Here is a 23,499-nt window from a genome sequence, read left to right as displayed (position 1 = left end):
CCAGCTCCTCCACTTCATTAATTCATGCTATTTAACAAGCAGGATTGTGGGGGCTTCTTCGGCCCCCTTCACACTGGAACCAACAACAGTGCCATCAGTAACTGACAACCCCCTGGGCGGCAGAGCTATGGCCTCTGGGGTCCACGCTGCAAACAGAACCCCGGGAAGCAGAACCTTGCCATTCAAGAGTTCAGCTTTTATTTGTCATCCCTGTTCCCCTACCCAATCACGGGCCCCGGGGAGGAGGATAGAATCCTCTGTTTCCTATTAGGGGGCTTGTCAGCATAATCAGTATGCTCATCCATAACTTCTAACTCTCGCTGACCAGAGCGGTGGTGGGGAGAGATGGGGGGAGTGCGTGAGAGGGTCTGGGTCGCGGACGAAAAGTGTCAGAGCAACGGAGAGGAGAAATGACAACATACCCCTCACGCTGAAGACATAACAGCTTTTAAAGTCGTCGTTTTTTTCAAAGAAAATGTCCCAAAAATCACATATCGTGTATCCTCGAACCTTATCGCCACAACCAGACAAGTAGAGACATAAAGGCCCTACACCCATAAAAAAGTGTGTGTGTGTGTTTAATGAGACTGTTAGGCTCACGTAGACATAGACATGAGGAAAAAGGCTGGTCAGAGAGTTATTCACCGGAGACTAAGCCAAGGGATCACCATGAGTGTAATGTTAGACACGCACTTTGGTTCACACGGCTAATGTACGTGAGGTTTACCAGGGATTTGAGCTCAACAGCGTAGACTTACACAAAAGCCTGAGCATGCATTAAGCCTGCGAGTGATCCTCTTGCAGATTTAGCCAACATTAAAATTGTTCAAGTTACTATATTGAAAGAATGTTACCCACAATTCCACAAAATATCCCTAGGGCCAAAGAGTTCATCGCTCATGGTGACTGACTCCAAGTGTTGAAACAGGGGGTTGAAGATATCAACTCTCACACCCGATTTCAATATTTCATTCCACAACCCCCCTTCTTATATAACACTTCCCAATCTATGACTAAAGTTGACTGAAAGAAAACAGTGCACATATCCATTATCACAGTGAACGGACATTATCTATTGTGCATGGGTTATCTGTTATGGCGAGAAAAGGAGGGAGTGGTACATGGATAAAGTCTTCCCACAGCTCATTAACCAAACGCCATGTGTCTCCCGGAGGCGAGAGGAGGGTCCGTGGGGTTCTGTCCTTTAATTACTAATATAGTTATTAAGGGGTGCCAATGGGGGGACCACCGGGGCAGGATTGTCCCTGCATTATCACAGTTGCCATTCAAGGCCGTGGAAATCCTCTAAAGCGGTGGCTCAGTGTCACCAAGGGGCTTTTATCATCATCCTCTCACCACCGGGCCCCCGGGTGGATCCCACCCACAGCCCATAGGACCCCCTGCTGTTCCGCCTTACACACGTACATACACGCCACACATCATACAAACATATGCATCCCACACGCGCAAACACACACAGTGGTCATAAGGTAAAACAATTGCCGCCATAGAGAGTGTGTCCAAGACTCTGGTTGTGTAAGTATCTATAGTATCTGTATGACCGGGAGACTGAAGGAAGAGCACTCTCCTTCTCTTTGTGGTGAAAGTGTGCCTGCGATGGGTTGGGGGACGTTCAGTCCAGGAGATAAATCGGCATGAGCGTTTCTCGTAAAACGGATGGACCATCAAGGGATCCTGTAAACAAAACGTTCAGCCTTTGGTCGGATTAATAATGCTATTTTTGTTTAAGAGTGGTCATCCATCTCAGTGCTTTAGAGATATAGGCCTGATTGTATCAAAAGTACTGTTTATTTCTAAATATACACAGAATCCAAATGGAAACGCTGGCGATTAACGCATACATTTTCCAGTCTGTGTAAACCGTATTCCCATTACCAAGAGCTAAGTGCATCGTGACAGACATCAAAAAGACTACGCCATTTAGATCTTGGGCGTCTCTTCTTTGCCATGTCTCCGTTTGAAATATTTCCCAGGATGGATACGTCCTTTCTGAATGAAGTAATGAGCATTAAGGGTTGAGCAGAGCAACCACAAACCTTCTCTACCCCCCCCCTTCCGTTGATGATTTAAACACACAGGGATGAAGCTGAGCATTTCTTTCCCTCAGCCAAACAAGGGGGGAAATTCCTGGGAATTACCTGTTGGACCTGAGAGAGCTTGGCGAGCCCGTGCCAGGGCACAGGGGCCGTGGTGCAAGACGTTCACTTTAACAGACAAAGAGACAGGCTAGGGGGAAGGGCCTCTTAGGGAAAAGTCGCTGATTAATTCCACTTACAGTACCTCCATTTTGCATGGTTTTCAGTGCTTATTGAATGGCAGAAACGGCCCATGAAGACAGCGTTAAGACGTATTCTTCTTCGCTACACAACACGCTTAATGCAGGGTTTCGTAAACGTTATGTTGTCGACGCCGTAAAAAGGTGACTCTATAGCTCCATTTTGTCTTGGATACGTTTTTCCCGATCCAGTCCTGACGATAACGATTTAAGTTCAAATAAACTAGCCTTTAACACAGTTTTTCCAAATGAAACGCAATATACCGTGACATCCGCTTGCAGAAACAAGCGTCGCTCAGCTGGGTCGCGTTGAAAATCAAAATGGGTCAATGACTTTTAATGCCAATGCATTGCCAGGAAGGACAGCAGCACTCATTTAACTGTCAGAAAGAAAGCGGAAATCTTGCAAAAAAAAGAGCTCCTAGCTTGAGCCCCTGTCTATGGCCAGTAAAAACAAAATGAATGGAAAAAAATGAATGAGCATGTCAACTGCAGTTGCACAGAGGTCGCACGTCTATGATGCTCTGTCTTTGGCCTTGTTGTTCGTTTGCCTCATGCTGATGATAATGAATAGTGCAAAAGAATGACCAAGTCTCCCTGGGAAGGCAACAAAAGCCCCCATCACCTTGTGACATCTCGGCCTGGTAACACGTAATCTGGGCCGTCCCAGGCTGTGCCACAAGCGCGGGCAGCGCCTGAGCACAGAGCTGGCCTCTGTACTTACTCAAGCTCCAGCTCGTCTGACTCCCATCAGACACTGGAAAAGGGGAGAGAAGAAAAAAAAAAGGCTAGACTCAATACAGACTCACTGCACCGCAACAGCCTGGCTGGCAAACCTGTCACCATTCAGGACGTCCAAATCGTCTGCGGAGATAAAACAGCTACGAACACAACCCGGTGGTGACTTGAATTACACAAATAGCGGAGGAGGGATAAAAAAAAGTGAGGTGATCTTCGATTAATGGAATTTGATAAGAAGAGAGTAATAGTGTTTAGAAAAATGGGCCTCGTTGATAACTCAAAAGGGGTTTGAGGTTTAGCTTTAATGGTATTATCTAAAACAGAATCCCTTTTTTCTAAGTAAATGGACAGAGCGAAGAAAGTGAAGGTGGTAGGTAAAAGGAATCCCTCGTGTCCTGGGAAGTTTCACATCTTCCAGCTTAGTTTGGGTTTGACCCATTTTTAGCTTCTCCCTCGGACCGCTTGATTCATTCTGCTTTCGTGTTTTTTCCCCCCCTTGGAGGGTTTAACCTTGGGTCACCACCAACTTCTTAATCAGTCCAGCACATGACCAGCCCTCTCAAATCCTTACATACCAGAGGGAAGCACTCCCTTATACAGTATATTATGATAAAGAGCTCACGACCAAATAGAGAGAACTATATCCCCATTTGAAAGCCAGGCTCAATACATCAATCGACAGATTGGGGGGGGGGGTGAGAAACACTTCTCCATAAAATCCACACTTCAAAAGAACCCCCTTCTTAGACAGAGTGGGAGTGGGGGGTGGAGGTAGGGGGGGGGATGTGTGGGGGGGATGTGTGGGGGGGGCAGCAGTGTCCTTCAAGTCCACAATGCCACTGTGGTCCTCAGATCTAAAATAAATCTTACAGGAACCTAAGATGTTGAAATAGCATGTGGCATGTTCTCTCTCAAAATATTTCTCTTTGAAAATGGGACTTTTTGAGTGGCCTCTAATTGTTATCAGTTGGGTCCTAATAACTTTAACCAAATTAGTGAAAGGGAAACAAGGGAATAGGGTCTGTGTTGATTGGTTGTCAGTGGGAAGGGCAGTTTCCTGGGTTGGCCAGAGAACTAAAAAGGTCAAAGAGTGTCCCGAGAGGTCGGAAAGCCCTGTCAGGGAGGGTCAGAGTTCATCCCACACAGTCATGGTTATTTATCCTCCCCAGTTAAAAAACACAAGGTTTAAGCCCTTTGGTTTAAACCCCACCGCCAAAAAAAAAAAATAATGTGATCTCTTGTCATCCTCTATCATCTCTTATAATCTCAGAACTCTCCCTGTTTGTTTACTGTAACACCATTATCCTAATCTTTGTTTGACAAGAACAAAGATGCAGCTTTAGTAATAGAAAACGGCATGCAGCCGATCATTTGTGAGAACAGTAGACCAACTTCTTACAATCGTATCAAGTTTGTACACCATTATAAAAGGTATTTTTCAATAATACATTCATTCTGATAGCCTACAATATATAGTATAGATATTATAGAAAATATTTAACCCTTATCTTGTTATCAGATAAAGATACTTCCTAAAACATTTACTAGATAGTATTTAATGTATCGCAAGTCCTGCCCCACTGCCCCGAGCCAACCAATGTATTTATCCAGGGAAAACAGAGCCACCACTTAACTTCAAAGTCTGGCCTGATAAACCTGGTACTGATAACCCAAACGACTATAATATAGCCACGGTGAGCGGTGGCTAACAGTACCTCGCTGGAAACTAGTGACAGTGTCTGAGAAGAAGAACTGCTACACATACGGCTAGTCTAGCCAGAGAACAGTACAACCTCGTTAAAGAATGCCAAGTTCCCTATAAATGAGGAAGGCAAACACAACCTCTGCACTCAGTGTCGGGGGGAGCGACTGCAACACCTCTGCAGCCACTTGACAGAGTGAGTGAAAAAGGAGGGGGGGGGGGGAGTAGCACTTCAGCCGAATGGGAGACACAAGCCCCGGCAGCAGTCAGAAGCGGGGACACAGGGGCTACTGTTCCCATTGAGCGCTTTGTCTCTGGGCCTCTCTTGTTTTTCATCAGCAAACCATGGTTCAATGAAGGCGGCGTGCTCCCCTCCCCTCTCCTAGGCTGTCAATACTGGACCTATCAGGCCCTGAATGGCCGAACCAGCCTTCCCATGAAAATCAAGTCAATGACCTGCTTCCCCGCTCCCCTTGTGAAGTGGATGACAGCCATAATTTCCAACGGAGGGGACCAATATAAAAAGCATTAATTCCTTCTCTGTGAGCTCACCGTAAATGATTTGATTGTGGCTGATTCGACATAGTCTTCCTGGCTTCCCCAGAAGAGAAAAACTAAATGCAGGGAATGTTAAGAAGATTTTCAACCAAACATTCACTTCAGCCTTATGACCCAATCAAGTGGAAGAGAGACAGCTTTTGTCTACCTTGGCTGACCAAGGAAAGTGCAGCAGTGAGAGAGAAAAAAAAGGAAAATAAATGTAAAGATTTTGCCAAGCTTTTGTCACGCTTTAAGGGCTGGTTTAGTCAATTCCTGTCAGATCAAGAAGACAGAAAGAAAAACAGCCGTGGTTGCCTTATATAAAAAAAAAAACACTTTCTCTCGCAGCCAAGTCGGGAGAGTCCCAATACACAGAATTACACAGTTACTTTTAAAGGATTTGCATTTAAAAGATGGCATAGATGCCTGAATGCAGGTCGTTTCCCTGTGACCATAGAAACATTAGAAAAGGTGGGAAATTCAGTCCACTGAACTTTAAACGACTTTATTAAAGTGTCACTAATCAGAAGTGAAAGACACAGGGTTTTAGTGTTTGGGCAAACTTACAGAAAAACTCTCAAAAAGCTTAATGACCTGCTAAGAGCATTACTTTGAAAAGCCTTGTTGACGGCAGAGTTTAATAAAAAAAGAGTCATATAGCTCACTTTGAGAGAAAAAATTATTACCTTGAAAATGGCAAGAATTTGACTTTCTAAGGAATTCCATTTTCAGTCTGGAGTTAAGCAAATTATCCATTCCCACTGCTTTAAGAACAATAAACAAGGACTTCTTATGTCAAGTAAGAGACTTACAGCTAATTCTACAATGTTTTACTGCCAGTCGATATTATCATATATTACAAATAAAACATATTTCATTGGATTTGGCGGAAAACAAGCAGGAATACTGATGTCTATAACTGGAAACAAAATAATGACTTATGAATATCTAATCCTGCTATGTATTTACAGATTGTCGATGACATATAAATGATTCAAGAACATTCCAGAATTCTTTGCTCCCCAAAAATCTCTGGATCCTAAGCAGAAAATAGCTACCATTACAGCGTTTAATGGGATAACAACTCAAAGCATAATCCCTGGCTAACAATAGTGATGTTTGAAAGGACTCCTGTGAGTCCCGTTTGGTGTCTGCCAGGGCGGCCGGCGTTTTACAACCACCGGCTGGGCTATGTAATCTCCTCTCAATGGCCTTTCGTGCCACAGACCTGGAGAGGAGACCTCCAGATGAGTCTCTATCCATCCATCCGACCAGCAAATCCCCAGCGATGGAGAGAGCCAGCCTCATGTCCATCCAACTCCGATGGAGGTCTAGTGATCGCTAAGAATAAAAACCAGACCGCGGAATTTACTATTATGAAGATATGGAGAGAAAAGGCGGGGTTGAGGGGGAGAGGATGAATTAACATTGGTGCTAAGGATTAAAAAGAGCTTCTGATCTTTGCTGGTTGTCCTAATCATACCACCCTAAATGAATCATCCTGGGATTATTTTATTAGATCTAATTCGGGTAAGAAATTAATTAAAGTGGTACTCGAAATGATGTATGCGGAGTGAAAAAACAACATCAACAACAACAACAGGATAATGATCCAAGAGGCTAATTTATGTAATAATGATATGAATGGGATATCCGAAGACTAGCATTCTTAATGAGCAGGAAAAATCAGTATTTTTGAAGATAAGTGGATCTAAAATGAGGTGGAAGGTTGCTACTGTATCCACTGCTTGTTCTTTGCATAATCTTTGCATAATCTTTGCATAATTTATACTTCGCCAAACATTGTAGTAGCCTACATTGCAACAGAGTTTCGTACCGAATGCTTTTGCAGGTCCATGTCACAATTCCTTTTCAAGTCCTATTCAGTTGCGTAAGTGAATGGGGCGAAAACATCACGACAACGGCATAGTCAAAAACACATGTCCAAGATTAGCACTGATAAACATTTTCCGTGTTAGTTTTGCAAATCTTAGGAGGCGGACACGTTTATAATCCAGACCTTAAGAAGCACCACAGTCCCCAATGGCCCTAATGCCAAACAGCATAGTGTCTGTAAAGCTGCTATGAAACCTACTGCAGGGGTCAGACAGGGCATTTGACAGTCAGAGGGGAAAAGAACGAGCCTTCTCTGATTGACTCCATATGACCGATAATGCCAAGACATCAAGCTAGGGCAACCACTTTTTGGCCTGCTTACAAGAAACTTGACACTAGGACGGTATATTCGGATTCAAAGATAAATCTGAATCTGATGTGCGTTTACTATTGTGGCCAGACCTCATACTCAGAAATAGACAGCCAATGAACATGAAAGATATACGGAGTAGTGATCAGGGGCTAACTTTGAGATAACTTGCCTTTCACCACGTGTGTGCTATTTAACCTAGCAGTAACACACATTCCAATTATTCATCTACAGAATGTACAAACAATTGTAATACTTTAAGTTGTCACATAGTCAGAATACAAAAGGTTGAAAGGTTTGAAGACTTAAAAGGTGTAAAGCCTGGGATTTTACTCAATCAAAAAGGGAACTTCTGCAAACGCCTCCACAGGCAACCATAAAGAAACGATATAGTTGAAACATGTCACGATGACGTCATAATATATAAGAAGTAGGTCTTTATAAAGTTCATAAAGTTTCCGCCCAGCACCTGGGCCTGAGTATAATCATAATGTGATGTGCGTATGACAACGTTACTTGCTCCATGGGCAACCAATCAGAGACAAAAGGAGCACAGGGAGCTGTTTCATAGGCCGGCCTGCAGTGAGACGTGATGGGACGTAATAACCACATCATTATTAACGGCGTCTCAGCCTTGTCACACGTCAGATGCATAAAGACGCCATGGGGAGGTCAGGGTCTCCAGCACTGTAGGGCCATGTCACACACACACACACACACACACACACACACACACACACACACACACACACACACACACACACACACACACACACACACACACACACACACACACACACACACACACACACACACGCACGCAATCAAATGCATGCACATACACACAGATGCAAGAATGACCACACACACACAGCTGGCGCAGTGGTTCAGCTGCCAAGGGACATTGCTTCCGCTAATTCTGCAGGCTCTGCCAAGGGCAAGTCAAATGTTGCTACATTCACTGCCAACCTGACCCTTTGCGGTGTGAACGTTCATCACCTTCCCTCAGGGAATTAACTCGTTATCAAACCGAGACTGAGCCAACACATCCGTCTTTCTCTCATTTACGCGTCGCCAGAATCATATTCATGAAATGTTTTACGTAATCCATTTCACGCCAATACTCCGAATGAAGACTCAAGTTCAATGGGAGTATTTGTCTGTTTATACGGTAGAGGAACAAATATGGAAGGAAATCCCATCCTTTGCAGCTCCATTGCAGAAAAAAATGACACAAATTCAATGCATCAGGACTTGTAGGTTTTTGCTGTGTGTTCTACCACAGAGCAAGTTCAGCACAGACCTGTAGAGTAGATAGAAGTACATACAGTATGGGGTCACTTTTAAAGCATGACTACAGTGCATGATGTCCAGGGAAGCTACTCCCATTAAGAGCAAACCTCATTAGGAAGTCAACAGGGGGGATATCAGAACGCAGTGTTTCAGTATGAAGTAGCCAGCATATTTTCCATTTCGCTTGTTGGACATTGTATGCACCTTTGGCCAAAATATAGGGGATTTTTTACTTAGCCACACAACTGCACACACGCACATAGCTAAATGGCAAATATGACAACATTCGACGTGAGACTAAATTACGGCAAAGGAATCAGATACAGCACAGCTGGTCTAATTAGGCCACTCCAGCGATTTGCATAGGAAAAACAGATGAGGAAAAAAATGGTAACATTTGCACAATGTCAACACGTGTAATCGAAACCAGAGCAACTGTTTCTGTGTCCCGATGTACGGAGCACAAACAGCAAAACGTTTCCTATTCCTCCTTGAGATATCGTCCCGGTTTAATAAAAGCATAACTTTTGCCTGACAACAAAGCTCAGAGAGAGCTGCTCAGGTACCCAATCAAAAATGAGAGCTTGAGTCACGTTGGCTGGCCAGAACATCGCTGCCCCCAAAAAAACGTACTTCACCCAGATGTTTTCAATTAGGCAGTCCTACCAGAGGGGGCCGCACTCACCGAAATGGCCAGCTAAAGAGGAGAGCTCTTTTTCTCTCTCAAACTGGAGACTTCAGTTGTTGGAATTGTGTAAACAAAAGTGTTGTTTTATTATTAAAGCAAGTTTTGTTTGTTGCCGTGCAAATGTAATACATTTGTTTAGATTTAGAAAAATGTAAATGAGACTATTTGAATGTAACTCGTGCAGCCATCCTTAAAACGCAAGCAAATCCTATTTAGAAACTCTTGAACACCACGAACTTGTTTTGGGAGAATAGCTGTCGGAATTTGAAAATATCTCATGAGCCAAAGTTGTCTGCTCGATTCAGTTCACATTGAATACTGCATAATATAAGATATGATATGAAAAGGCCAACATATTTTCAAGAGAAGTTCCTCTTTTATCAAGTGCCAAACAAGGCACAACTATTCAGTTACACGCTGGTGTGCATGTATAATGAAACCTAATAAAAAGTGTCCTACAGAGTTTAGAGAGATGCTTCAAGGCACTCTAGAGAAACACACGCACACACTACGCCATACATAATTGAAAATAAACAGGTAAAACTTAAATCACGCTTCCCGTCAAAACCTTATGACCAGCCAGGATACAGTATGCTCTGCACTTTTTTCCCCCCTCTTGATGGAAAACTCATAAAATAAGAGGGAAGACAACAATAACGTGAACTTTCTTCTCTGGTGCCAATCTATCCCTCCTTGTCTCTAGGCCTGACGCTGCTGAAGCTCGCTCTGGCCCTCTCCCACAGCTCAAACCTCAACCCCCCCCTCCTCCTCCTCTCCACCTCCTTTCCCTCCTTCTCTCTCTCCGCTCCTCAATTATCTGTCTGCCTGCGGGAGATGACCCCAAGGCAGGAAGGCTATCTCTGCTAACCGCAGGCTCAAAGAAAAGAGGAGGGAGTTTAGACTGCAGAGGGCGCAAAAAAAATGCACATCCTCTTTCCTGCCACTCCTTTAATGGCACTTGGTGCTGATGATATAGGGTGATGATATAGGGTGATGATATAAGGTCTGTGAATTGAAATCCCTGAAAGCGTTTTTCTTTCAAGATGAAATGAAGATGTGCCTAAAGGTACTGCTGCAGTGTACTTTTGTCCAGTGAAAACAATAGAGGCTTAGGGGGAGCTGTATACATTTGGTGTGTGTGTGTGTGTGTGTGTGTGTGTGTGTGTGTGTGTGTGTGTGTGTGTGTGTGTGTGTGTGTGTGTGTGTGAGTCACGTGTAGAACAAATCATTCCGTAGCTGGGATCCATTATTACTGCAGTGAAAATGTGCCAAAATCAACTCCCCTCTCGACTTTCCCCTCCTCCCAATCTCCCAAGCACACTCTTGGTCTGACTCCTCTAACTTTTTACTAGCCTAAGTAGTGGAATCTTTTTACTGGGAATGAATATTAACAGTTCCTTCATAGACCAGGCAACTTTCGTGGACTTGAGCAGCACAGCTATTACAATACCTATATTGTAGGATTGCTAGATATTGTAGATCCTAGTACTACACAATACTAACGTGAATGCAACGTCAATAAAGTAAACAACACCCGAAGACAGCCTATCAGCTTGAATCAGTTTCTATATCGGCTGGATGCTAACGACCTGTAACACCTACCCCAGAAGGCCTGTCAAGACATTTTACTCAAGGTCACCCAGTAAACCGGAGTTTCTGGACTGCTGGCCACTCAAATCAGTGGAGGCTTCTGGAGGTGAGGACGGCTCATAATAATGGCTGGAACGGAGCGAATGGAATGGCATCAAACAAATGGAAACCATGTGTTTGATGTCCTTGATACCATTCCACCTATTCCACTCCAGCCATTACCAAGAAGCCGTCCTCCTGAATTAAGGTGCCACCAACCTCCTGTGCACTCAATATGAGCATTTCTCATCAAGGTTCTGATCAAGAGAACAAAGTCAGTAAGCCTCTGGTCCCTGTTGTTGTTTGATCAATTGTTCCAGTCCAAAGCAGCAGGGCATTCCCAGTGGGCCTGATACTAGTTCAGCCTCTGTGCGAGGACCACATGTGCGAGGAATGATGAGGCTTGACAACCAAATTCACAGAACCAGAGAAATGTATCTCTGAAGTAAAAATAAAGGCCATGCGAGCTCTTTGGAGCTCCCGCCACATTCATTTATTATTCCAACTGAAAAGCTGTGCTCTCTCCGGAAGACGGCCGAGTCAAACACAGAGGTAGGCAGCAGAAAGAGAAGAAGAATGATTATTGAAGAGTGTTTTGAAACATATGCCCGGTCTGTGGTCTGAGGCTGACCCTTGGTCGACATTAGCTGACCTAATGTGGTGCTCAGAGCGTTCATTACCAATGACATTTCTTTACTGACTATTGAATTTATGTTAAAAAAAATAATATATATATATATATATATATGTTTGATGCGCTAATTTGTTTGCAAATGTTATGCTGTATATACTGTAGAGGAAGGGGGAGAGAGCGAAAGAGAGACGGGAGGGAGAGAGGGAGGAAGAAAGAATAGGAAAAGAGGGGGAATATTGCGGAGGGGGGGCCATCATGACGTTAGTTGACACAACTTGCCTACATAGTGACACATGGTCTGGATAACGACCCACAGCCTTGTTTTTCAATCTGAGCCCTGAGGGTATCCTCGTTGCTAAACAAACACTCATTGTGAGCCGTGATAGCCGTTAGCTTTGAAACCGGGCGAGATGGAGAAACAAAAAGTTCAACATTTCAGAAAACAAGTGAGGTCTCTGTACAGAGACAGCCACAGACGTGCCCCGCGATGCTATCACCGTATCAGCATTGATGTTGTAACAGTTAGAGTCATTCTTCCAGGGGAAGTGCTTTAAAGTGGTAACATGAAAACTGGAGTGTTGCTGTCCTGGCATGGAAGATACTGTGTGTGAACTTGACCTCTAGCCTTGTAATCCGGCTATTCATTTGTGAACATTAACAACAAAATAATAGGGCAGTTGTGTGTGTGTGTGTGTGTGTGTGTGTGTGTGTGTGTGTGTGTGTGTGTGTGTGTGTGTGTGTGTGTGTGTGTGTGTGTGTGTGTGTGTGTGTGTGTGTACGCTTTTCCCGCTGCATGCATGTGAGGAAGGGTTTATAGGTTGTCTCGTAAAAGACACAGGCACTTAGAGAGAATCCTCTGTTGGCCTGTCTGAACTTTGACCTCAGACGGGACCACCATGGGAGGACCAACATATGCATCAACTCCATGAAGGCTGTGAGAAACCCTGGTGATGGCCGCTAAAAAACACATATCCAGCCAATTTACCCCGTGAATTTACTGTCTCGCTCGCCTCAGAAACCCTTCATCCCCCCCACGCCAACAAGCATATCGTATGGTATCAGGGCAGCGCAGCCCTCGCTCTACCTTGTTGACCTGCCTGTAGAGGTTTTGTGTTTCATAGTGCTTCTACACTACATCAAGCACTCCACCGACCACTAATGCCCTAATCACATTTCCTCAGGGTTCAAGGTAGAGGAGTTTATGGGTTCAAATAGCATTTGTTTCCTTTCAAATACGTTGAGCGTTTGATCAAGCCTGCCGAGAGAGCCAGGTGGACGGGGTTTGTACGTTTTGGTCTATTCCATTGGTTCCATTGTGCCAGGCAAGCTCAAACGAACACAGCTAAAGTATTCAGAGTATTTGCAGTGACCATGGTAAGGCATTTTAGGTTGTCGCAATCCATTTAACGCCCAATAAGCTTGCTTAAAACAGCAGCATAACATTAATAAACTGTGTTTTCCCAACTGTCTCATCGCATACAAGAGGGTAGACGGTTATTTTCAATCATTAAAATGTTGCTTTGGAGTGGCTAGTTTTCTGGACAAAATGTACCTTGCAGGGGGGGGAACAGAAAGTGTGAGGGAGCTAAAGACGGGAGAGAGAGTGAAAAGAAAGAAGACGGTCAACTCAGCTGTCCAGAGTAAGATAAGCACTAATAAGAGGCATCTATCTGGCCTAGCCGTCTGTATTCCCCTGTTGCTATGTCCAGTCCAAGAACACCAGGCCAGCGGGCAGAATGCTGATGCTCCCCTCCTCAGTTTGTGAGATGATCCGAAACTTCTCCCAAGTCTTTTTTTTCCCCCCACTCTAACTCCCACTTCCCTATCCCGTACACAACCCTAAATCTGTCAGTGAATGATGATGGCACAGACCATAAGACAACAGAGCCCACTGAACCAATGCCAGAGGGGAGCAACACTATATCTGCGAAGGCAAAAACAAAGGAAGGCCTGTTGTGAGTCGGCAGTGTTTATTTCCAGAAGGAACAATGCTTTCGGGGGGAAAGAAGTGATGTAGCACTTCAGGCTCTCTCCTAAAAGCTCCATTCTTTTTCACCAGGAGCAAAATAAAACAATTGAGCTGGAGATGGAGATGGAGTGGTTTTGAGAGTGGAGAGAGAGAGAGAGAGAGAGAGGAGGGCAGAGGGTAAGGGAGGGAGAGGAAGAGCCAGAGAATGAAAAGAAACAGAAAGAAACAAAAGACAGACAGACGGGGGGGGCAGACGGAGGGAGGCAGACGGAGGGAGATTCAGAGAGTGAGTGAAAGACAGAAAGAGAGAGCGCGGGCCAGACACCCTGAACAATATTGGCTGACAGGTTAAGAGCTAGAGCAGGTTGTTACGTCATGTTCCGCTATCAAAGCCAACTCCAAATCCCAAAAGGCGGAAACCAATCAACAATCAATGGTATTTACACTAACTTAATTAGATACCAAGAGGCATTTCCAAAACAAGTCAGCGGCAACTTCTGTTTCATAGCAAGCTCAGCGCTATGTCAAGGTTGTTTATGATAGCAATCATTGATAAGGCATACGCAACAGAATTCTATTCCGTTTTAGTCTTTCCAAAACTTTGTACACAGTGCAAAGCACAAGAAAAGTGACGGTCAACTTTTTTTGGGAAAATCAATACGAAGACCCTTTTGAAAGGGCCCTTAAAAGTTACGTTTTGATTTGAAATGTATCAGTCCAAGCCCAAAACCTTAGCCTTTCCTATGTCACACTGCCGAGCAGTACCTGAGACTGCTTTAAAGCAGGGCAAATCGAAAAGGCCATTTCAATCAAAGGAAAGTCAGTTTAAAACCATCAAAGTAGCTTTAGTTATTACACTAAAAATGAACAATTGAGAGTGACAGTCATAGGGTATGTTAAAGTCATCGCTCAGGGGGCTGAAAAAGTAGAAAACTTCACTGGACTTTGAGAACAGAAATGTGACGTGCGTTATTTCTCTCAATTGAAGAGATTCGTATCTGTGGTGCTGCAGGCAAAGTGAGAGAGCATTTGATATCCCCATTTGACCATACTAACATTAAGTGAAATTACTTGGCGCAATTTTTGCTAATAATCGCTGATTTGAATCATATTTGAGTTTGCCTCCAAATAACCTATTATTGGATTGGATTTCAATTTCAGTATTTGTAATGGTTGAAATGGTATCCACAAAAACTGTCAAAGCATCCGATTGCTGTCGTACAGATTGAGCGTTTCAAGATAGGCCCTTCGCAAGCAACTTCCACAGCAACAATAAAAAAAAAAAAACATTTTCCAGCAGCAGTGGGAGCCTTTTTGGCCCTTTTTGGTTGCACTCAGAAAACTCCAATTTATAAACGTGTGTCATCAAGCCTGTAATAACATGAATTCTTGGTTCCAGTTGAAATGTCCAAAACACATATACAGTCTATAGAATCCCATTTGTTTTTCATTTGAGGGGTGGCTAGAGCTTAGCCACCCAAAAACTGGGTTTTGAGTTTCAACGCTCAACTTCAGAGAATTTAACTCGATCCCAAAACGGAAAGTTAAAACGAAGCCCGAGAGGTGCAGCGTCACATAATGCATACGAAATAGAGAGCTTAGGTTTCAGTCTTCCAGATTTTTTCCCCCCTTTCTCCTCTTCCCAAAAATCTTTTCACAGAGTCTTAAGAGGTCACCCAATTTTGATGGTCACTTATTGCCTGCAGAGCCCAGCCCAGTGGTAGAGGAGAGTACAACAGGACCACCCTTAAACCAAAACAGCCTCAGGCTCCAAACCCCAATGTAATACTGACCCTGGTATAGTATAGTCTACATGCACTAGGTCATCCAGATATTTTCATTATGTGTTCTATTACTACCTATAGAAACCAAGAACAATTTATCATGGAAGTCTATCATAAGAAGCAGCCTAGCATGATTAACGGCAGCAATGAGTAAAAAAAAAAAAAAGTGTTCGATTTTGATTTGTGTCGTTCGTATTCACTGATAAGAATATCAAAGTTCATAACAGCACGAGCTCAGCAACAACACAGGATACGCAGGCCCTTTCCCAGAAAACACAGACAAAACGCTAGAAGGATTGTTATGGCCAGCCCTTTTTTGGAACTGGAACAATACAATTATCTTGCCAAAAAAACAAGGCCTACTTATGTCCAAGGCAATTTAGATGTAATGTAACACAGAACTTTTAGCAATATAGTTTTTAAAAAAGGAATGTAATTAATGTGCGTACGAATGCACTAGGTAGACCTGTTTTATGTGTGACTTGGACACTTTCCTTTCACTCCCGGGTTTTCCAGTCGAAAACTTGATCTCATTTCATTTAATCCCACTAAACGACTTCAACATCTGTACGGGTTCAATTTATGCTGTCTGGAAGCAATCGACCACAATACGAAGGAGCCATTGAACTCTATTAAGTGAAGAGAAATAAACAGGCTACTAACCTCAGCTCTCTGTGTCCTGGGCTGACTGGCGTCTGTCTCGATGGCGTACACATCCACCAGGTAGAGGTCAGAGCCCTGTTCCCGGTCCAGCTCGGCCGCGGTCTGGATCACTCCAGTATGGCGGCCTATGGTGAACAGGCGTCCCACGGCCTTGCCGCCGCTGCGGACCGACACTATGAAAAACTCCACCTTGGTGGCTGAGCCTCTGGGGCTGGAGGCATCCAGGGAGATGACATTGGTACCCGGAGGCTGGCCCTCCTTCAGGATGGTGATGTACTTGGGCTGGGAGAAGACGGGCCCATCGGCGCCCTGGAGGATTATGGTAAGCTCGGTCCTGGAGGTCTTCCTTTCCGAGCCGTGGTCGGTGGCCGACACGGTCAGGCTGTAGATAAGGCGAGACGGCACCAGCTGGGAAGCCAACCGGATATCCCCGCTATAGCGGTCCATGATGAACGTGTCCGAGTCTCCCTTCACCAGCTCATACTCCACCTCACCATTAGAGCCCTCGTCGGGATCGAACGCCACCACCGTTGTGAGGATGGAGCCGATGACGATGGTGGACTCTGCGACCAGAGCATTCTGGGAAACGAAAGTGGGGACATTGTCGTTCAAATCTGTCACCCATATTGTGACATTCTTCAAGGCAAAGCGCCGGAATTCCACAGGAACTGCCTGGTCAATAGCTTTAACTGTCAATTCAAAGAGATTTGAGAACTCTCTGTCAATCTCCTTGTTTGTGCATATGAGTCCACTGCTGGGGTCAATGCTAAAGTGACCGCCCCTGGGTGTCTGTTGAACTATGGAGTATTCCAGCTGTCCATTGATGTCTGCATCTGTGTCATGAGCAGTGATTGTCATTACTGATGCAGAGAGGGGCATATTTTCAGGAATGGATTTAAAAATGTCACCAGGGGTAAATATAGGAGGATTGTCATTGAAATCTCTGACATGGATGACCACAGGAATCGTTGAGGATCTTGGTGGTCTCCCATTGTCTCTTGCAGTGATATTCAGTTTGTAAAAAGACTGAGTTTCAAAATCCAGCTTTTTCACAAGGAAGATGCTCCCTGTGTTGGGGCTAATGCTAAATGTCCCGTGGTTGTTTGTGGCTGTGATGCTGTATGTTATGTCAGCGTTATGACCCGAGTCAGAGTCCGTGGCTGTCACAGAGGCCACCAGCTCTCCAATCCTCATATTCTCCAGAACATCCACAGATATGGCAGATTTGGGGAAAGAGGGGAAGTTATCATTCTCATCCTGTATGCTAATGCTGAGCATACAGGAGGAGGAGAGGGCCACGGTTCCAGAGTCCACAGCAATAATTTTTAACGAGTAGGAGGACGTCGCCTCATAGTCCAGCTTTCCCACTAGTGTGACCTGTCCAGAGCTGCGGTCGATGGTGAACTGGCTCTCCTCGTTGCCCTCCTTTATGTGGTAGAGGACCAGTCCGTTTTTGCTCTCATCCACATCGACGGCAGACACCCTCAGTAGCTGCGTCATGTTCTGGGCTGACTCGGAGATGGAGGCCTGGTAAATGTCTTTGGTAAACTTGGGCGGGTTGTCATTGATGTCTTGGATGTAAACCTGCACTTTGGCCTGGTCTCTCAGGGGCTTGGGGAGCCCCTGGTCTGAGGAAATGACCGTAAAGCTGAACACTGTGGCGCCTCTCTGTCTCATGAGAGACTCGCGATCCAACTGCAGAGTACTGGTCAACTCCCCTGTGATGGTGTTCAGCTCAAAGTTGGGCTGTGGAGTCTCAAATGTGTACCTGACCTCACTATTGGGGCCAAAGTCCTTATCCACTGCAAACACTCGCCCTACCAGTGACCCTCTCTTCTGCTCTTCCTCAAAGTGGAACAGATAATTAGTGCTGTTAAAGAGGGGACGATTGTCATTCACGTCGTCTAGAATTACACTAACGTTGACACTGGCACTTAGCGGCTCCACTGCCCTGTCTGTGGCCATAAGCACTAAGTCATATCTGTCCTGGACCTCTCTGTCTAGCTCAGCTTTAATATACAACTGCCCGTCCGGAAAGATCCCAAATACGTCGCCTGTGTTCCCGCCAACTATGTCATACATCACTTCCCCATTCAGGCCTGAGTCTTTGTCAGTGGCCTCCACCTTGAAAAAGCGACTGTTGACAGGTTCAGACTCTAAAATAATGACCTCGTACGAGAGCTGATCAAACACGGGAACGTTGTCGTTGACGTCGTACACGCTGACTGTTAGCATTAGACTGGATATGAGCAGGGGGACCCCCATATCAGAGGCCAGGACCTCCACCTGGTAGGAGCTGGTGGTGAGCTCCAGTGGCCCGGTCAGTGTGATAAGCCCATGTTTCTCATGTATGTGGAACAGGCCTTTGGGGTTCTGCTTGAGGCTATAGACCACCATGCCATTGGTGCCCTCGTCAGGGTCTGAGGCTTTGGCCTGGAATATCAGGTGCCCTGTGCTCCAGTTCTCCACTGCACTGACATGCTCGACGGCGTGGATAAAATGGGGCGCGTTATCGTTTAAATCCTTCACTGTGACATTGACGAGGGCCTCGCCTGTTACCTCCCCACCTCTGGCTACGACTTTGAGTTGATAAAAAGACTGCTCCTCTCTGTCTATCTGACTAGATGCTTTGATTTGACCTGTTGCACTACTGACAGTAAAAACCCCCCTCTGGTCCCCTGAGGTGATTAAATATGTTATGTTTGAATTCAGATCAACAGTGGTGGCAGCTACAGTGCCAATAACTGTGCCAATGCCTACATTTTCAAACATGACAAAACTGTAGGCGTTCTGACTAAAGGTAGGGGGATTGTCCTGTGTGTCTATGACATTAATAGTGACGATGGCCTGGGTGTGTGAACGGAGTCCACCACCATCTGCTGCTGTCACCTGCAGCTGGTAGGCGGTCTTCTCCTCTCTATCCAGCGGCACCTGGGTGGTGATTTGACCTGAGTTGCTATTAATGTGGAATTTAGATGCGTCTCCAGCAGTTATGATATACTTTACAGTGCCATTTCTCCCCAGGTCAGGGTCCGTGGCTAATACAGTGGTTACGAATGAGCCAGAAGGTTCGTTCTCTTTCACATTGGCAAAGTACTGGACTGGGTAGAAAACTGGCCTATTGTCATTGATATCGCTCAGGGAGACGTTTACTTTGCCAATGGAGTGGAGAGGGGGACAACCGGAGTCTGTAGCCTGGATGTACAGTAAATAACTCCCCTGGTCCTCCCTGTCCAGTTCTGTGGCTGTGCTTAACCTGCCTGATACAACATCCAGGCGGAACAACTCGTGTACATTAGACAGGTTCTCCGGGTCAAAAGAGAACCGGATAGTTCCATTGGCTCCAAGGTCATCATCTGAGGCTGACAACAATAGGAGCTCAGTACCGGCCAGAGAGTGCTCCACCAGGGACACATGATACGTGCTCTGTGTAAATGTGGGCACTTGGTCATTCACGTCAGTTATGTTGACTATCAACTTAGTGTAGGAGATTTTGGGTTGCAGCCCCTGGTCTTTTGCACTGATGTTGAGCACTATTTCAGATGCTACTTCCCGATCCAACAAAGCGGCGCTGGTAACCAGACCACTGTTTTCACTGATGGCAAACCAGCCCAAACCGTTTCCAGACACCAGGGAGTAGCGAAGGTTGGCATTCTGCCCGGAGTCGCCATCTGTTGCAGAGACCCCTTTAATGTAGCTGCCTTTTGGAATGTCTTCACTGATATCTACTCTGTACAGGGCTTCCTGGAATATGGGCGGGTGGTCATTGATATCATTCACAAAAATAACCAGGCTGGCAAAAGAGGACCTGGCCATGGGTTTGCCATTGTCTGATACCGACACAGTCAGGTTGTAGGAGGAAATACGCTCCCTGTCTAGAACACTAGCCACTTTGATTAAGCTTAGGTTTGGAACTGGGGAAGTGTGCACTTCAAAGTGTCTCTGCTCATTACCCCCCAATATTGAGACAGATATATTACCATTAGCTGTGGGTGAGTCTGAATCGGAGACTGTCAATAAGGCTACCACTGTACCAATCTGAGCATTTTCATCAACAGAGGCAAACTTAGATGTGGTGGGGAAATATCGAAACTTCACAACTGGGTCATTATCATTGACATCCAGTAGTTTGATAGTGGCCTCTGACCTACCTGACAGAGAAGGTACCCCGTTGTCCATAGCATGAATCGTCAAAGAGTATTCTTTCTTACGCTCATAATCCAAACTTTCTTTTATAATGATGGTCCCTGCTTTGGGATCGATTTGAAAAGGTGTTCCCTCGTCTAAAAAGTACCTGATGTCTGCATTTGCGCCCTCATCTCGGTCTGATGCTGTTATTTGCAGAACACTAGAACCAACTGCTGCATCTTCAAAAACACTCGTTTGATATTGGTCATGATCAAACATAGGGGGGTTGTCATTGATATCTTGGATAGTTACATTTACTTGCATGTACCCAAACTTCTTAGGGTCTCCTTTGTCCTCTACTTCAATCAAGAGTTGGAAGAAAGGAGTTATTTCCCTGTCCAAGCCTCCAGTTGAAACGAGGTGACAGAATGCTCCCTCTCCACTAGGATTGACTGTAATATCCAAACGGAATTTCCTTTGCTCGTTGCCATTCACTATTCTGTAGGTGGTGTGATCCACTCCATTACTCCCAATGTCTGAATCTGTGGCGGTGTCCAGAATCACTTGTCTGCCACTGCTGGCGTCCTCTTTGAACGAAACTACAATTGATGCGTCGGGAAACACTGGCGAATTATCATTTATATCCAGTACAACAATCCTAACTTCGGTAGGATAAGTAGGTTGGCTGGAGAGGACCACCACATTGATGACATTACTTTGCAAAATTTCCCTGTCAATCACAGAGGATGTGTAAATGACTCCAGTGGTCCCGTTAATTGCAAAAAGTTTGTGGTTTTCACTGAAGCGATAGGCGAAGCTGGGCTTCGTCTCTATCGTCCCCACGTAGGTACCAATCGGTTGCTCCTCCAATACCCGAAACTCTTGACGGATTTGACTGGATGAAGAATATTGCGACAAAGTCCATAGCATTAATAAAATCAAATGGAACCGGCCTAAGCCCCTACCTGTAAGCGCCATGGTCAAAATCCCAGTCCACCTTTATTAGAAAAAGTCCATGACGAAGATGCATCAACTTTATTCGAGTTTGGCCAACACTAAAGCATTGTATTCCAAAAATGCACTAATTATTCATAATTCCAGCGATGATTAAGGATATTTCCACAGTTTGAGTACTCTGAAGTAAGACTCTTATTTTGTCCCGTGTTAGAATATCTTGACGTAGTAATTGAATCTGTAGGGCTCTGTCCCTTGCTTGTCAATGAAGTTTCACCACTGTTCCCCTGTAGCAAAACGCATCTATGAGCGGCAACTCATGATGGTTCATTTGCGCAATAAAGTTCCTGGTGCATAGGAAATACAAAAGTGAAACATACATGTGAATATCTCCTCTCAGTTGTCAAAAGTGTATCCAAAAGTTAAAAGTAATTCAATAATTGTATTTATAGAATACGGAAAGCCAGGCACAAATATCTCAGCTGTAGGCTACCAATGCAATGTCCCATGGAATAACGGTGCAGGAGCTTCAGTCATACGCTTAGGTCCCTAGTAATTTAGAACAAAACTCGAGTTAGGCAAACTCCCTCCCACCTGTAATCCCATTGGATAACAGTGCCTCTGCTCGCCCTACTTGCCATTCCTTTCTATTGTAAACCGGAGCCCTTGTCGTGGCTTGTGGAGGAGAACGTCAATCAAAGCGAATATCAGTCATTATGGCATGTGAGACAGGTGACAGGTCATGAGCGCACCGTTACTTTATGATAACTGCAATACAGGTCTACTTAAAATGTGTTGTAGAAGTATTGTCTTAAAAAAACGTATTTCCTTTTAATATAATTACTTCAAAATGTGGTCATTCATCAAAGTAGCCTAAATGTAGGCCTACATTTTCTTACGTTGTTCTTACTTTATCACGTTCAGGTAACTTGATAACAAATTCAGTCTATAAGGTTTCAATCTTCAATGCATGTATCTACCTAAATCCCATGGTTAGGCCAGTTTTATTAGAAAGGTATCTAGTTTAAACTCTGAATAGAAAGATTACCAATAGCATTTCTCATTGTCACACATTTTAAACAGAGATGTTCGCAATGCACAAAATGGTTTTATGTTTGTTGTTACTCCTAATGATGAAAATGCGAAACAGGATTGCAATTTGGAGATGTATCAATATATCATGTGTCTTCTTATGAGATGTATTTTACATATGGGTACGTTGCGCCATCTAGTGTCTTAATTTAATCATCAAGCAGTCTTAATGTTTTGTAAAATTATACTCCAACTATGGATGATACAAGGCAAAATGCAGATAAAATATTGCATATACTGCAGGTTAATAACGTTCAAATTGTATTCTTAAGTGACTGAATAGATGTCTCCAATACGTAAATTGTATGTAACAGATTTTAAAATGAATTTTAAAAAATGTGCTTGTCAGTGACTAAATATATCTTCAAAATGTCTGAATGACAAAATAAGCATCTAAAACATTTAATTTTGAACAATAACTGTCTGTTCAATCGTGGCAGTCATGTGTGACCAATGACCATTTGCACAATGAGGTCGTGATCAGGACATTGCTGTGCAGCAGAATCAAAGAGGACATGACTCAACCATCTTAATTGAATTACAGACATGGGAAGGTTGGCACAGACAGCATGGACTGACAGCCAATGCACGCACCCATTCAGTGTTCCAGTCGCCTTACAGACAGAGACTAACAGTATCAAAGCAGATTAGCTTCCCACGCTGTCTTTCCTGCCTGCCAGCCAGTTAACTTGATTATGCTAAGCTTGAAGCTTGCAGGATGCTTTTTATATAAACATTTTTTTAAATCTTGTTATTGTGTTTATGCAAAAAAAAATTTGCTCGGACTGATGTGTTCATCTTTTACTTCAGAGTTGCCGGTTTTCAATCCATATGGGAATTCAAACCCCGGTACAGATGACCAATTGACCCAAGTCTTACCTCTTGTAACAATCAGATTGGATCTCAAACTGAGTTACAAGTTTAAAGTTCAAGGAAATACTGTGTCAATATTAGAGCAACAAAGACAAAACAGACAAAGTGCTATGAAGAGCAAAATAAGCATATTGTCACCAATCAGAGTATCAGACAAGTAAAACATGCAATTTCTTTAAATTAGAGTCCAAAATAAGTAAGTTAGTCTAAAATCCAATCAGAGTCTAGTCCAAGGTCAAAAAAACATCTCCAAACGCAAAAATGTGCGATCCCCCTTCAAAATACAAAATACATTTCAATCCAAAAT

General features: G+C 44.3%; 1 protein-coding gene across 1 annotated transcript in view; it reads right to left on the bottom strand.

Moving 5' to 3' along the window:
* The window catches only part of LOC106611628 (protocadherin Fat 4), a 100,970-nt gene extending 79,210 nt beyond the window's left edge, over positions 1-21,760 (bottom strand). The window contains exon 1 of the mRNA XM_014212033.2: positions 16,146-21,760. Coding sequence (XP_014067508.2) covers positions 16,146-21,251 — 5,106 coding nt within the window. The 5' untranslated portion in view covers positions 21,252-21,760. The remainder of the gene's footprint in view (positions 1-16,145) is intronic.
* Positions 21,761-23,499: the final 1,739 nt, after the last annotated feature.

The sequence above is a fragment of the Salmo salar genome, chromosome ssa09 (genome assembly GCF_905237065.1).
Source record: "Salmo salar chromosome ssa09, Ssal_v3.1, whole genome shotgun sequence".
Lineage (NCBI taxonomy): Eukaryota > Metazoa > Chordata > Actinopteri > Salmoniformes > Salmonidae > Salmo > Salmo salar.
Note: the sequence above shows the minus strand (reverse complement) of the source record. Positions and strands in the feature narration are given on the sequence as shown.